The 15228-nt window shown below is 41.4% G+C and overlaps 1 protein-coding gene across 1 annotated transcript in view; it reads left to right on the top strand.

Moving 5' to 3' along the window:
• HSPA14 (heat shock protein family A (Hsp70) member 14) overlaps nt 1-15228 on the top strand; it is a 187752-nt gene that overhangs the window by 59723 nt on the left and 112801 nt on the right. The window contains exon 9 of the mRNA XM_069228724.1: nt 3912-4067. Within this exon, the coding sequence (XP_069084825.1) occupies nt 3912-4067 (156 nt within the window). The remainder of the gene's footprint in view (nt 1-3911; nt 4068-15228) is intronic.

The raw sequence follows: 15228 nt of genomic DNA, 5'->3' as shown, positions 1-15228 counted from the left end.
AGAAGCAGATCCAGTTCTACCCCTGCACTTATTGAGACTCCTTTATAAAGAAAAAATCTACAATAAACAGTGTGCAAGGGAAAAAGGTCACCTCCCAAATGTACAGGGTAAACAAATGCATGTGATTGATCCATTAGTGGTTTGTTTGGGGTCGTACCACATATCACGGGACTGCAATGATTGTTCCTTGATGCACCCCAAGGCCATTGGACACAGGAAAATTAAGCTATTTGGAGGCAAGAATTGCAAGACCCCATCCCGGGATCGGTTGAGGTTTAAATGTAGGTCCCAGTTCTGATGTTGCTTTTACGACTGGTCGTCCTCACAATCTAAGTCCTTGAGCAAATTAAAGAACACACTCATGAAGTCCAAGCTGGGCCCTGTCTCGCCACTCTCTATATGAGAAGGCCTTGAGGGTTTCATTGTACCTCCTGGTCGTGTTTCTGAAGTAATTCGACTTCGGAGTTGATTCTGTCCTTTGTTCCATGACTCCCAAAAATTTGCACGGCAGTTCGGGAAGCTTTAACAAACAGAAGGCTTTCATGAAGCCATGCTGCAACTTTTTGGCACATTACTGGCTCACTCTGACTTGCCTGCGAGCCCCAAGGAGCTGAGGCCTCTGAACTGGGCTTCCCTTGACAGTTCTGCCCTCTGCACCAGTTGGGCCCTCTGTATCCGCTCAGGGCTCCAGACCATCTTCGGTACCGGTACCCCCCGCCCCCCGTTGATGCAACTCACCCCAGAATCCGAACCACCAATGTTGGTGCAATAAACTAGACAACAGCCAAACCAGAGTGCTTTCTGACATAAAGATGGCACCCCTCCACCCACCCCACCCAACCAAGGTTGCATTCTCTATTATCTGATCCGCACCTATTTACTACCCATCTGACTCCAACACAATACCTATTCCTTCTTGAAGGCTCATGTTTTTCATGTGTTTAGTACAGACTTCGATAATGGGGCTATGATGCTAGAGATGACATTACCCTGCCTTACCTAGAGGGCAACGGGTATGAGTACCTCCAGGGTGCCAGGAGTCTGGATACTTCCCCAGACACTTGACTTGTTCACCCCAGGGCCTGCCACAGAAGACATATCTGCCTTTGCAATGGTTATGTGAAGGACGGCAAAGGTTCTTTATCTTCAACTTGCTACTGAGGAAGTTCAAATAAATGCTCTCACAGTGGTGCTGCAGGTTGGCTAGTTGAGTTCTGAGGAGCCTCTGCAGCCATTCAATGAGGCTCCAACTAACATGCTCCTAAGTACCTGGGTAAAACCCTACTCAGTCCCACGCGTGCATCATCACACACCATTCCAGTGCTCTGGGTGATCCAGCCTTTTCACCAAGCAACCCTCTCCTGAGAGCCTTGTGCATGTTTCGGCCAGTAGAGTAAACCCAAGCTCATTTTCCACTACTTCGCCTGACAAGAAATCAAAGAGGAAAGACTTTTGGTATGCAGGTTTTTTCCTCCGTCAAATGCCAGCTGCCTTTTAGGTCACTATGTGACACCTTATGGAACTCCATGGCACAAGTATTGGCCAGGGGTCGCTGCACACTGCAGTAGGACTCCCTCCTCATGGCTTTTGGTACCAGTGTGGCCATTTGCAGGCATGCCTGAATGTGTTTCACTGGCCTTTCAGGAGCCATTTAGGCCAGTCTTATGGACATGTGGTTTGACGACTCCCAACAAAGTGTACTCGGCCTATGAGTGCTTCATAGAAATCAGAACCACAGTGCTCTCACTGGGTCTTTCTGCTTTTTCACAGCAGACGCACCAACAGTTTTGCCCCCTTAGTGGCTATGGTAGGGACCTCCAATATCACCAACAGCCTCAGCAGATGCAACATTCACCGCAGACTTTTTTTGGCCATGGTACCCCCCAGGACAGGGCAACAGAGACAGCGTGCAGTCTATTCATGAGCCCCGGCCCAGCTGCTGCCCCTGCCCTCCCACCCAAAGACTCTTTAGCCCATTCTTGATGGCACACAGCCACCCGGTCAGAGGCAGGATTTAACACTTCTACCAGGGTGGGTGGCAGGCTTTACCATTTTTTTAAACCCCTGCATGCCTTCCACCATTCCCAGACCAGCTAAAGGAGGACCACCTGTTGCTCTTGCACTTAAAAGTGCAGGTCCTTTTATCCAGAGGAGACCGGGAAAAGGTAGTGGTGGCAGAAGTTACTCGTGGTTGTTATTTCCCCTACTTCCTGGTGCTGAAAAAGGACGGGAACCTCAGATACACTCTAATTCTTTGCCCTCTGAATGCCAAGGACAAGTTCAGGATGCTCGCCCTGGCCCAGGTATTGCCTGCTCACGACCCTGGAGCCTGGATGGTAGCTCACAACCCTGGAGCCTGGATGGTAGCTCTAGACAAGCTAATTTCTACATCCCCGTCCTGCAGGCCCACCAACGTTATCTACGGTTCATGGTAAGTCATGAGCATATGTTCACAGAAGTGATGATGATGGTAGCAGCATATCTTGGAATGTCAGGGGTTCCAGTCTTTCCCTATCTTGACAACTGGGTGTTGGAGGCAGGCTTGCCCCCGACATTTGTCAAACACCTCTATCAATGTGCTGAAATCACACCTTAGTCTTTCACAGACACTCACTTTTATTGGAGCCATTCTGGGTACTCCATTTTCACCACGTCCCCTTGGGAGGAGAGCCCAGGTCTGTAGGCTATGATCTCAATATTTCAACCTCTGTGCTGGATCTCAGTGAGCCTGACTCTGAGACTGCAGTGACTTATGGCCACGTGCATCCTGCTGGTAAAGCTGAAGTCCCAACAGGCACATCACCTGGATCTTCCCAATCTGGTTCATATTTCAAAGGAGACTGCATGCAAAAGCTCTAAAGTGGTGGCTGCAGGACTGCAATTGGGTCAGTTGCAGATCCCTCTTGCCTACCTGCTCTCCATCAAAAGGAAGTTGGTGCAGGTTTTTATGGACTCCACCACCACTAGTCGATACTGCAACAAGCAGGACGGGATGGGGTTGTGGACCTCATGCCATGAGGCTTTCTGCCTCCCAACATGGCTAGATGGATTTGGAACTCCTGTACACCTTCCTGCCTATACCTGCCTCTTCTGCCACGCGTTCCGAAGAAGATCAGGGTCCAAGTTATCCTGGTGTCCCCGGAATGGGCACAGTGTGTGGTATCCTGAACTCCTAGGAATAAGCATTTGGCCTCTGATCAGACTGCCTCTTTGGGAAGATCTCCTGTTGCAGCAGCAGGGCAAGGTTCTACACCAGAACCTGTGCGACCTCCACCTCCATACTTGAAGATTGAGCAACAGCAGTTTAGTGCTCTCAGCCTTCATCCCGAAGTCGTGAATGGTAGCCAGGCGTTCCTCAAGCAAATAAGTATACACCTACCATTGGGATAAGTTTGTGGCCTGGTGCATTGCTAAACCGATTCACCCACTCCATGCCACACTGTCAAAAGGTCTATAAAAATTACAGTATCACATTTTGTGGCTTTTAAGATCTCTGCTGATGTATTGACTGACTGCTGTACCACTTGTCTGAACCTCAGGGCCATGTGTTCGTGTATATTTATAAGAGATTCTGAAAGTGCCTTTTCCACATGCAAGGGGAGTTCAAACCTATTTTGTCGGCTTCCACTTCCTTTAAAAAAAATCTTTTTTCATTGAACCAATACAAGTTTTTATTTTGTTTTTTTAGTTTATTTCTGTCCCTGACAGGAGGACATTTTGTGTGCAAGAGAAGTTGGCTGTCAATACCATGAAAGTTAAATGTGCAGTCATGGTATTCCTATAAAGTGCCATGTTACCGGCCTTGTTGTTGTTTTTTTATACTGTTTTTGTTCAATGGTCTGTCATCTTGATTTTCAAAGTATGGTCTAAACAGTTTTACATTGGTGTGTGTCTTTTTTCCCCCTATGCAGGTCTTACAAGCATGATATAAAAGGAAATGCCCGGGCGATGATGAAGCTGATGAACAGTGCAGATGTTGCAAAGCACGCATTATCCACTTTAGGAAGCTCAAATTGTTTTGTGGACTCGTTGTATGATGGCATCGACTTTGATTGTAACGTATCCAGGTAATCTCTTTAATCCATGCTTAGTTTAGTTACCATATGTCTTTTTGCTGCCCTAAAATCCTTGTACCATAATGAAAAAAATGTAAATTAGAACGAATTTGAGTGAGAGAAATTAATTTAGTTTGAAAGAACCTTATATGAAGACCTATTAAACACATTTGTCTCACAATTCATATAGTGTAGTGATTTAGAGAAGAATCTATTTCGATCTTTACTGTGGTATACTTTATTTAGAGTGGATGACCTAAACTGCTGTAGTTAAGACTTGGCCCTCAGCTTTTTGTGTGGCTGTTTACCAAATCACAAAACTCTTTATGATACACAAGCAAAAATTATAGTGTACCATTTCCTTGACCAATAAATGTACTATATAACCGGTTCTGATGCAGTATGTATTTGTATTGAAATTCTGGTTGCAATGCTTATAATGTGAACATTTTGTGAAAGTTCACTTTAGTCTTCTACAACCTTGTTAAATAGTTCTGTTTTTAAACCAAGCTACCAAAATCAATTTCAGCTTTACATCACAGACATATGGCTTGTTATCATTCACACCTTAAAATTGAGCCTTCTGCACAGTGTACATCTAGTTCAAAATTAGGGCTGCACCACAAGATATACCTTAACATTTATGTGTATTTATAAATAGAATTAAGCAGTTGTGGTCAGTTAACACAAATATAATAAAAAAACAACTATTGTGTAATGGAATCATTCCATTCAATCTTTCACATGCCTCAAGCTGTGCCCTCAGCAGTCTAGTGTCAGTTAATGGTCTGTACTCTAAGCATTTTCTACCTGCGGCTGAAGCTGAAACATAGGTATTTCTTTGAATGTGTTCCTACTCCCAGGAAAAGATTGTGTATTGATTTAACTTCTTGATAAAGTATTCCTAGCAAATGTGTGTAGTAAGGTTGCAAGGAGTTTTCTTCTATACTGTATGAGGATCTTAAATCTGGTTCTTTGGGGCTTGCGTTCATCGGAATCTATCATAATTCTTGTTATAGTGTTTTGAGAATTAGTTGTTGTTTTGGTTTCCATGTTTTTGCGGGCTTCTATGTGTTCTGCAATATTATTCGTCTATGGCTGTGTGAGGCTTGTGTTGACCAGTGGTGGTTACAATGACACAGTCATGAAACTATAGGATTTTTGTCAGTACGATATGTTTTTTCAGCACATGCTCTTTCATAGACTGAGATCTTTGAAGAATTTCCAGTTGCCAAACTAGGAATTCCTTTTAAGATGTTATGTCTGCAGCAGTAATAAAATCTACACACATTTTAGTGAAATACGGTTTTACTCTGTGCACCGTGTTAATTGAAATGTGTTATGAGATGCTGGGGTAGCAACTCCTTTCTTTTAAAGACCTTCACATTTCAGATTTTCAAGTGCATAGTAGAAGAGTGACCCTGACCGAATGCTGTACTATTTATGACATGTAATAAAATGCTGCAGCCAACCTTCCTGTGCTTCACAACACAAATGAAACATTTGTTATTTTATTATTTATCCTTGGGACTCTGGTATAACTCATGAGCCACTCACGAGATCATCTTCTTGCTGTTGGGCTACAATAAATATCACTTCAACCTTTTTGCCATAACAAACATTTTCTTTAATGAACAATACACCTGTCTTCAAACTGCACTAAATGCATTGTGTTAAAAGTTTTTTTTACTGGTGATCCATATGCAGCCTGCTTTTACTGTTTCTGGCCCAAATGTATCCCTGAAGATCAACGGTCATGTCTGCCCATTTTGGATAAAACACAGAGAAGTACTTTGCCTCCTGTTTGCTCAAAGGGTTGATCATTTTAGAAGCTACACAGGCATCCTCTGTTTAAAACTGGTGACTTAGAGGTTAAATTGGAATGTTATCAGTGACTCCAATAAAGGGCTTCTTCAAGCTGCACCACGCAGATGTTGACTAAGTCTCCGTATTACTTAAATAAGACCATTATTATTTTTATTGATCTACCTTTTGGTTCTGTCGATGTCCTCATCTTTGGCAAGCAAGAACATGCCACCTACGCCTACCAGCTCTTGAAGGCATGTCATGTTGACCACTACACTGGCCTCCTCACAACTGGGTACACTTCCTACACAGCCTACAAATGTCTTGCACACATATTACAGAAAAAGAGACAAAACAGGTGGAGCAGGAATGTTCCATGCAGGAAGCAGTACTGGGTCCAGTGCAACTGGACACTTTTCCCGGTCATAGCAAAAGGGACTACTTACTGTACAGGAAAAGAGGAGGAAAACGGTTTCCAACCTATTCTTACATACTGCAACTCCTGGCCTCAAAGATTTTAACTTCAGTTACTAATGGCCCAAATAACAGCATATTTTTTGTAATGGTTACAATGGATCATGAAAGGATTTCAACACCTTTTTTTATTCTCATCTCTGCCAGGATCCAACCCACCAGTTGTGCAGCTGATGGTCACCTCTGAGTTTGTTTGTATCAAGTATAAGTGTGAGTGCCAAATAGGCATTTTAAGCTCCAACCATAAATATTGGCTTCACCTGATGAGATGGGAAAGATGAGGAACAAATCCTCTATCCTGTGGCTAAGCAGCGTTAGGAGTAGCAAGATAGAAATGGCAGCAGGAAGATGCCGTCTGTGAGAAAGATACCCTGCTGATGAGTGGAAGGACTTTGGGGTCCTGTTGTAGACTGCACCAGATAGCCACCTTTGGAACCCATCGCATCCTACTTACCAATCCACCCCAGGACAAAATCATGAAGTTACGCACTAATACATGAAGCTTGCACAAAACTGGATTTACCCAAGGATTAGACTTCCTTCTTATGTGACTTTAAAGAAGAGTATATGAAAATTGTTAAAGCCATCCGACTATGGAACTATCTTTCGGGATAGGCTTAACTAATGACAGCTCTCTCACTGGACTGAGATTGGGATACTGACACTTGATCACTTTATGTGTGGCTTCTTCGTCAACCAATATTACTTTAATATAAAGACGGGGACGATTATCTCCATTATCACCTTCTTTGAGGATAATGGCCTATTACCGGGACAGTTCCTGACAAATGAAGCATTGACATGCTCGTTCAAATCATTATGATATGGTATAGAGGAGCCTCAGCGACATGAAGTTTGGCAGCCACTGCTGATGATTAGGTCGGGGCACCACCTGGTGACTTGGTTCTAAAAAGGCGTTAAATAAGTTGATGTGCGGAACAAAATCATTGAAGGGGAATGGGAAAGAATACTAGATTACCCTCAGCAGGTATCTAGGAATACCAGAATAAAGTTTATCCAGTTCATCTATATAAACCAGTCTTACCTAACAACATGTAAGATATATATTAGAGACCCCTGGAATTACTCAGTGTCACATGTCAGCTGCAGAAGCTTTCTGTATGGTTAGGACATGCCCACAGATGGAGATATATATGTAACAGGGTCCCCAAAAGTTGAGCCACACCATAAATGGGGAGCTAGCATGTACTCCAGAGGTATGTCTGCTTGGAGGCTTACCCATACCTAAACCCAAAGAAGTATGCAATAGATGTATAGTCTTCAACTTGATACTAGCAAAGAGGCTGGTTCCTCTATCCTGGAAAGCTACAGTGGAACCTGTATATGATCTGTGGTCGCAAAATGTGGAGCATTGGGCATGGGCTGAAGAAGAGGCCCTGCATAGGGAGGAAGCATGTGGGATGCGTAGGCACCCAATAGCTGGCCTCTGGAACGGGGTCTTACAGACCTTTAAGGACATTGACATTTACAGTGAGACTCTCCGGTATGGGAAAGCCTTTGCAAGTTTTAGCAAGGGCTAGGGGCTGTATTCCCTCTGTTGCTTATCTAGATAAGAACAGGCATTATTTAAAAGTACTGAGTCATTGCCAAATTTTACTGCACTTACGGACCTCCCTTGAAGAATCTGAAACCTTATAAAATCATATTGTTGGATTATGTATGGATATTGTCTGTCATGTTTGTCTTTGTTTAGATAGGTTTCTTTTTAAATTAAACCTTGTCTTGTATTATTGAATGGCTTATTACTGCTTCATACCCAAAGGCAATAGGAAAAAGATCTTGCACTCTTGTTTCCATATACAATGTAGATAGCTTGTTCATGAATATTTGAATAAAACGTTGTATAAAAAAATCTTTGGGGTGAAGAAATCCTAGAAACGAAATAGCCAGCGTTCACCTCTTGAGTGTTACTCTGATAGAGAAAAGATATAGTGTCAGAAAGGGTTCCAGCTCCCCCTAACCAGACAAACAAAACCACAGTCTGTCTATCAACATAGACGTTGAACAGAAATGTGCACAGTGGTCAATAAGGAAGATGTTCAACTATATACAGCCATAGCAGTGAAATCTTCCAGTACCGTAGCCACTTTAGGAAAGTTTGATTGGCAATTGTGGCATGAACAAGCTGTCTTCAATTTGTTACCCTATTGCAAACAAATGGATGCAAAATCATTTTTCTGGATGACCGTGAAATAATATCTGCCCCAGTTATATAGAGACAGTGATTAAAAAATGTAGCCTTTAGAGACAATTGTTCTGTGGCAATACAGGGGATTCCAGAGTACCTAACTTAGGCCAGCAGTATGCGCCTGCATTGTTGATATACTGTTTGACAGAAAGCACTCTTTTACAAAGACAGTGCCGTACTGTCATTTAAAACCTCCATGCTGTCATGAACACTGTGACAAGGACCTTTTAAATTTCTTCCATTTTTTTCATGTTCTTGCCTGCAGACTGTTTCGTTTTCCAAATTAGAAAGTGTGAAATTTAGCCACAAAGAAGTTGCATCAAGTCCGCCTCCTATCTAGGCTGGCATTTGTGCTGCTTTTGTTATGGTTGCTGCCGTATTAATTCAGTCACTTACGCTGGTGATTAAAATGTCTATATGTGGATTGAGATGATGCATTTATCACCATGCCTATTTTGTCTTGTTAGGATTTTAGCGTTGGCAAGCCTATTAGCATGAGATAAAATCTGCAATCCAATACTATAACAACTCGGGTATCTGACCATTAGTTGGAGAGCCTTTCCGATGATCATGCCTTAGATGGCCCCAGTTTGCTGCAACAAACCAGATCCAGTTGGGGGTTGCTCCTGGGCTCTGAGAGAAGTGGTCTTCGGCCAGCACTGTTTATTATTCCTGGGCAAGGGCTGTGATAGAAAGTAGCTAGGCAGTTATTCTGTACTGAGATAATGTCTGCTATGCGATCCTCCTTAAGAAACTAAATTTGTAGACTTGCTTTTTCTGCATCTGCTAAATTTTAGCATATCGCTTAAAGGTAGCAATAGGGTGTTAGGATCTTAGGTGCTTGCTTGCCATAATAGGAATGTTTATATTGTTTTCACTGGCCATGTCATGCATTCCTGTATGTATTTTTGTACTCTGTTGGATACCGTTCATATTTTATGCAGTAGAGTTGGATTTTAGAAATTATTATTTAAAGGTCCCCTGTCTCTTAGTGCTGTTTTAAGTTGTTACTCATTTACAAAAGAGGGCTTGGAGTTCTGCTGTGTCCCTGAACTCATCTAGTTAGACTAAGCATCACCCGCAGAGTATTGCCTAATGGGTTGTGTACAGGTCGCAGTAAACTGGATTTCTAATTCTTGTTGACCACTGAAAAAAGTCCTTGCACCAGGGTTAGATATCTGACCTCAGTGACTCTGGCGGGTCCCCAAGATTGTGACAAAATGAGAAGTTACTCTTTTCAGTGAGCTAGGAGGTGGCCACCAGCAACAAGTAGTAGTACTGCACATCATTACTGCCCAACTTCTTGGTTGCCTTCATGTGTCTACGAACATGGATAGCATGGTTATCAACCACCATGAGATGCAGATCAGAACACTATCCAGCTCGCAGCAGACACCAGAGAATACCCGACTCCCCTCTCCTGCATGACCCCCGCTGCCTCACACCAATACAGAGTAGTCAACAGACCGGTGGGCCTTGGACATTATCCAATTTGGACACTCCAAAGGCTTCATAAAAAAAAATATATACCAACACTTCCCTCCCTGAAAAAAAAAGAAAATTAGAGGTACCTTATGTCATCTGAGATTTTAATCTTGACCGGGCTCCTAAAGGGGGCAGTAGAGCAAGCATACATAGGTTAAATTTTACAAAGTGTGTTACTCCAGATACTTATAGTAAAAGAAAAAAATATCTAGTGGCTGAAAACTGATCCTAAATGTTCACCTTAAAGGGTCATAATCAATCCTCCTTTAGAAAATAGAACCTTCCCACATTTACTTGAAACAATACATATCAAAGCTATGTTAGCAAAAACCTGGTTTGAACCTTAATCACTATGGGCCATCAGTGAATGTCCATTTTTAGAAAAACTAAAAGATTTTTATTCAAACAAACAAACAAACAAACATTGACAACTTTTTAACATAACCTGCTGTCAGACTACCAAGCTAGAGTCCATGCTGGTCATGGCATTGAGACATCACTGATTGCAATATGTTATCAAAATTACCATTGTCTTTACTAGAGTGGCCTTATTCCTTCTTCATCTTTTTTCAGCTGTTATCATGGTACATGACCCCTACTCTACCCCGGAGACTTCATGACTTTGAAAAATCATGGAAAGAGATGACATTTCAGCTCGCTGACCGAATGCTTACCATTCACTCCTTCCTTTCTCTGATCCATTGAAACCCACAGTGTGCGTACCACAATGATCAACCATTATTCCCTGTTTAGCACCTACCTTAGTCCAGTATTAATTAATTAAATATTAATTTACTGTTAACTATTATATTTATGCTGACAACACGCAGATCATTCTGTAGCTTGAACATTCATCTTGCATTGATGCATATAAAATGATGAAATGCCTGCATTCAGTTGTTTAGTGGGTGTTTGCAAACATAACCTCTTTCCTCTACATTGACACCCAGTAACTACAGGGGTCATCTCTAAGGCAAAGTACAGAGATCTCTACATTATCCAGACAACTGGGCCACTCTTCCTTTGACAAAAACTCAAGATGTATCAGCAGTGAAGATCTCACATTTAAGTTGTGTGCCATTATTGACTGTGCATCTAAACTGTCCATAATGCCACACTTTGTCAATACAGCTTATTCAAGCAAAGTACATTCCAATCACATCCAGTTCCAGAAGACATTCAAGACATCTCTCCTCTGGTCCTTATAAACACAAGATGCAGACTTTTGTGATCTTTACAAATTAACCCCTTCGCTGCCAGGCCTTTTCCCCCTCAGGTGCCAGGCCTTTTTTGGCTATTTGGGGCAGTTTGCGCTTAGTCCTGCATACTTTTTGTCCACATAAGATACCTATGCCAAATTTGCATCCTTTTTTTTCCAACATCCTAGGGATTCTAGAGGTACCCAGAGTTTGTGTGTCCCCTGGATGAGACCAAGTAATTAGCCAAAATACAGCGAAACTTTTGTTTAAAAAAAAAAAAAAAATGGGCAAAAAAGTGCTGCAAAAGAAGGCTTGTGGTTTTTACACTGAAAATGGCATCAACAAAGGGGTTGCAGTGCTAAAATCACCATCTTCCCAGATTTCAGGAACTGGCAGTCTCGAATCAGAAAACCACATTTTCAACACAATTTTGGCATTTTATTGGGACAAATACCATTTTTACTATTTTTTGTGCTTTCAACCTCCTTCCAGTTAATGACGGAAGTAGTTGTGAAACCAGTGCTGGATCCCGGAAAGCTAAACATTTCTAAAACGTAGACAACATTCTGAATTCAGCAAGGGGTCATTTGTGTAGATCCTACAAGGTATTCCTACAGAAAATAACAGCTGAAATAAAACAATATTGAAATTGAGATGAAAAAAGTATTTTTTTTCTCCACATTTTACTCTGTAACCTTTTCCTGCGATGTCAGATTGTCAAAAGTAAAATACCGTTATGTCCGCTGGACTCTTCTGGTTGCGGGGATATATAGGGCTTGTAGGTTTATCAAGAACCCTAGGTACCCAAAGCAATAAAGGAGCCGCACCTTGTATTGGGTTTTCATTCTAAACCGCGTATACAGCTATTTATTTGGTGAAATATAAAGAGTGAAAAATAGGTATCAAGGAAATCTTTGTATTTCCAAAATGGGCACAAGATAAGGTGTTGAGAAGCAGTGGTTATTTGCACATCTCTGAATTTCGGGGTGCCCATACTAGCATGTGAATTACAGGGCATTTCTCTATATAGATGTCTTTTTTACACACTGTCTTACATTTGGAAGGAAAAAATGTAGAGAAAGATAAGGGGCAATAACACTTGTTTTGCTATTTTGCAGTCTCCCGATAAAAATGGTACCTCACTTGCGTGGGTAGGCCTAATGCCCGCAACAGGAAATGCAACATGGACACATCAGATTTTTACATTGCAATCTGACATATTTTTTGGAAAGTGCCTAGCTGTGGATTTTGGCCTCTTGCTCAGCCAGCACCTAGAGAAACCTATCAAACCTGTACATTTTTTAAAACTAGACACATATGGGAATCCGGGATGAGGTGACATGTGGGGTTTCACCAGGTTTTGTTACCCAGAATCCTTTGCAAACCTCCAAATTTGGCGAAAGAAAACACCTTTCCCTTCGATTTCGGTGACAGAAGGTTCTGGAATCTGAGAGTAGCCACAAATTTCCTTCCACCCAGCGTGGATTTTCATGCAGGACAATGCTCCATCACACGCGTCCAAGTACTCCACAGCGTGGCTGGCAAGAAAGGGTATAAAAGAAGGAAATCTAATGACATGGCCTCCTTGTTCACCTGATCTGAACCCCATTGAGAACCTGTGGTCCATCATCAAATGTGAGATTAACAAGGAGGGAAAACAGTACACCTCTCTGAACAGTGTCTGGGAGGCTGTGGTTGCTGCTGCACGCAATGTTGATGGTGAACAGATCAAAACACTGACAGAATCCATGGATGGCAGGCTTTTGAGTGTCCTTGCAAAGAAAGGTGGCTATATTGGTCACTGATTTGTTTTTGTTTTGTTTTTGAATGTCAGAAATGTATATTTGTGAATGTTGAGATGTTATATTGGTTTCACTGGTAATAATAAATAATTGAAATGGGTATATATATTTTTTTGTTAAGTTGCCTAATAATTATGCACAGTAATAGTCACCTGCACACACAGATATCCCCCTAACATAGCTAAAACTAAAAACAAACTAAAAACTACTTCCAAATATATTCAGCTTTGATATTAATGAGTTTTTTGGGTTCATTGAGAACATGGTTGTTCAATAATAAAATTAATCCTCAAAAATACAACTTGCCTAATAATTCTGCACTCCCTGTATAACTGAGATTGATGTCATTCCCATTTGATGTTCAAATCCCACCTGACCACGTTCTTTCAAACTTCTCCTGCAAAGGTTTATTTGGAGTTGTGCCGGGATAACTATCCTGCCATGCTCCACAACTGTAAGGGACTGTTAGAACTTTTAGAATTAACTGAAGATTTGTTTTCAATGCAACCTCCTCTTAAGGTATGAATTTATTGTGGAAATGGGAAAAAGTGAGTGTGATTATCACTTAGATGTGATGACCAGAAAGCATGGTTATGCCCCTAACCCAACTGAAGAGGGTAACAGTCTTTCAGCTCTCCCTCGAACACTAAAACATCTTATCACACTGTAAGCAAGAGGACATTTGATTATTTTGGGTTTTGGTTTTACATTTGGGCCATAAGAGCTTGTCTAGCTCTCAAAATTGTTCCACTTGGAATGGTGAGTGCTGCACTTTTTGGACTTTTAGAAAAGTCTACAAGACCTGGACACATTTGAAAACTAAACATCTGGGCGAGTTCAGGGTGGTGTGCTTCACATGCACCCTGCACCATTTTATTACCCATAATGCCCTGCTCATGTCCTCTAGTTCCTGTCAAATGATTGTCCCAAAGTAGAGATGACTTAAGATGGGAGGCAGAACATTTTCTGTAGTGGAACTGAAATTTGGAACAGCCAACCACAGAAGATTATAGTAATCAAGGAACTGCTGCCTTTCAGAGAAGCCTAATAGACATAGCTATTTGTTCAATAAACGTTTATGCAAGGGCGAGAAGTCTGTTAGGGATTCTTAGTGCCAGGGCACCTTTTAGTTAACAGCTGTGCTCTAGAAATAGCTTACAAATACAGTATGAACTTATTTATAATTCAACTATCCAGTGTTTTGTCCTCCCTTGTTTCCACAACGTTCTCAGTTACAGAGATTTCTACAAAGTTTGGGCATCAAAAGGTACATGAAAATGTATTTACAGAAAACAATACTGTAGGAAATCAAAGTTTACTCATATTCTTTGGGCCGGTCTATGAAACGAGTAATTTCAATGCATAGAATAGCATGGTAGATTTAGATTTGTATTACTCACTGCATAAAAAGCATCGACTTTTTGCATAGCTACCTGTATCGCGGCTCGATAAATCTACTCGATCACTCAATGTGGAGAGTCCTATTTGAGCTATTTTTAGGACTTACTCGCCCCTCCTGGCGAGTTGACAAAGAGCAGGTGTTCTGTTCAGTCAGAAAGTGGAGGAGCAATAAAAGGCACCTTTAAACCTTGTTCTTGTATGTCACATTTGCTCTGTGTTGACAGACAGAGGTCAAAAGTCAGTTTGTCTTACAATTAATTTTCCTTCTGACTGCAGAGTTCCAGGACTTTGTAAGGTGAACTGTGAGACCTGCTGTTCAGAATGTAAAATAAAAGGATATCGGTTGTCAGGTTTTTCGTAACACACAACATTTAAATGACTAATTGAACTGTACAACCATTTCAAAATGTATTTCAGTAATTGTGAAAGTAATTTTTTGTATTTCTGTGTGATGAAAAATGATTTTAATAGGATGAAAACAAATCAATACTTTAGGGTTGATGTGCAAAGTATATTTTTTGAAACCCAATTTTCACAGATTGTTAATACACTGTATAGTTTTATCAGTAAAGCTGCAAGTTAGTGAAAGGTTTTTGAACATTTTGTTGAAAGTTACTGTGTGTAGATGACAGTATGCTACCACATCCAGGTTTAGTAATATAGTTATTAAACATGAGTGTTTAAACAACCTGAGAAACACTCCTGCCTTGATGGCAGTGCTGTTAGTAAACTAAAAACAAGTTATGGGTCACGTGTCACCTATATGTGGGCTAGATTCTTGTGATACATGCAGCAAA

This window comes from Pleurodeles waltl, chromosome 4_1, assembly GCF_031143425.1.
Source record: "Pleurodeles waltl isolate 20211129_DDA chromosome 4_1, aPleWal1.hap1.20221129, whole genome shotgun sequence".
In the NCBI taxonomy this organism is placed as follows: Eukaryota; Metazoa; Chordata; class Amphibia; order Caudata; family Salamandridae; genus Pleurodeles; species Pleurodeles waltl.
Note: the sequence above shows the minus strand (reverse complement) of the source record. Positions and strands in the feature narration are given on the sequence as shown.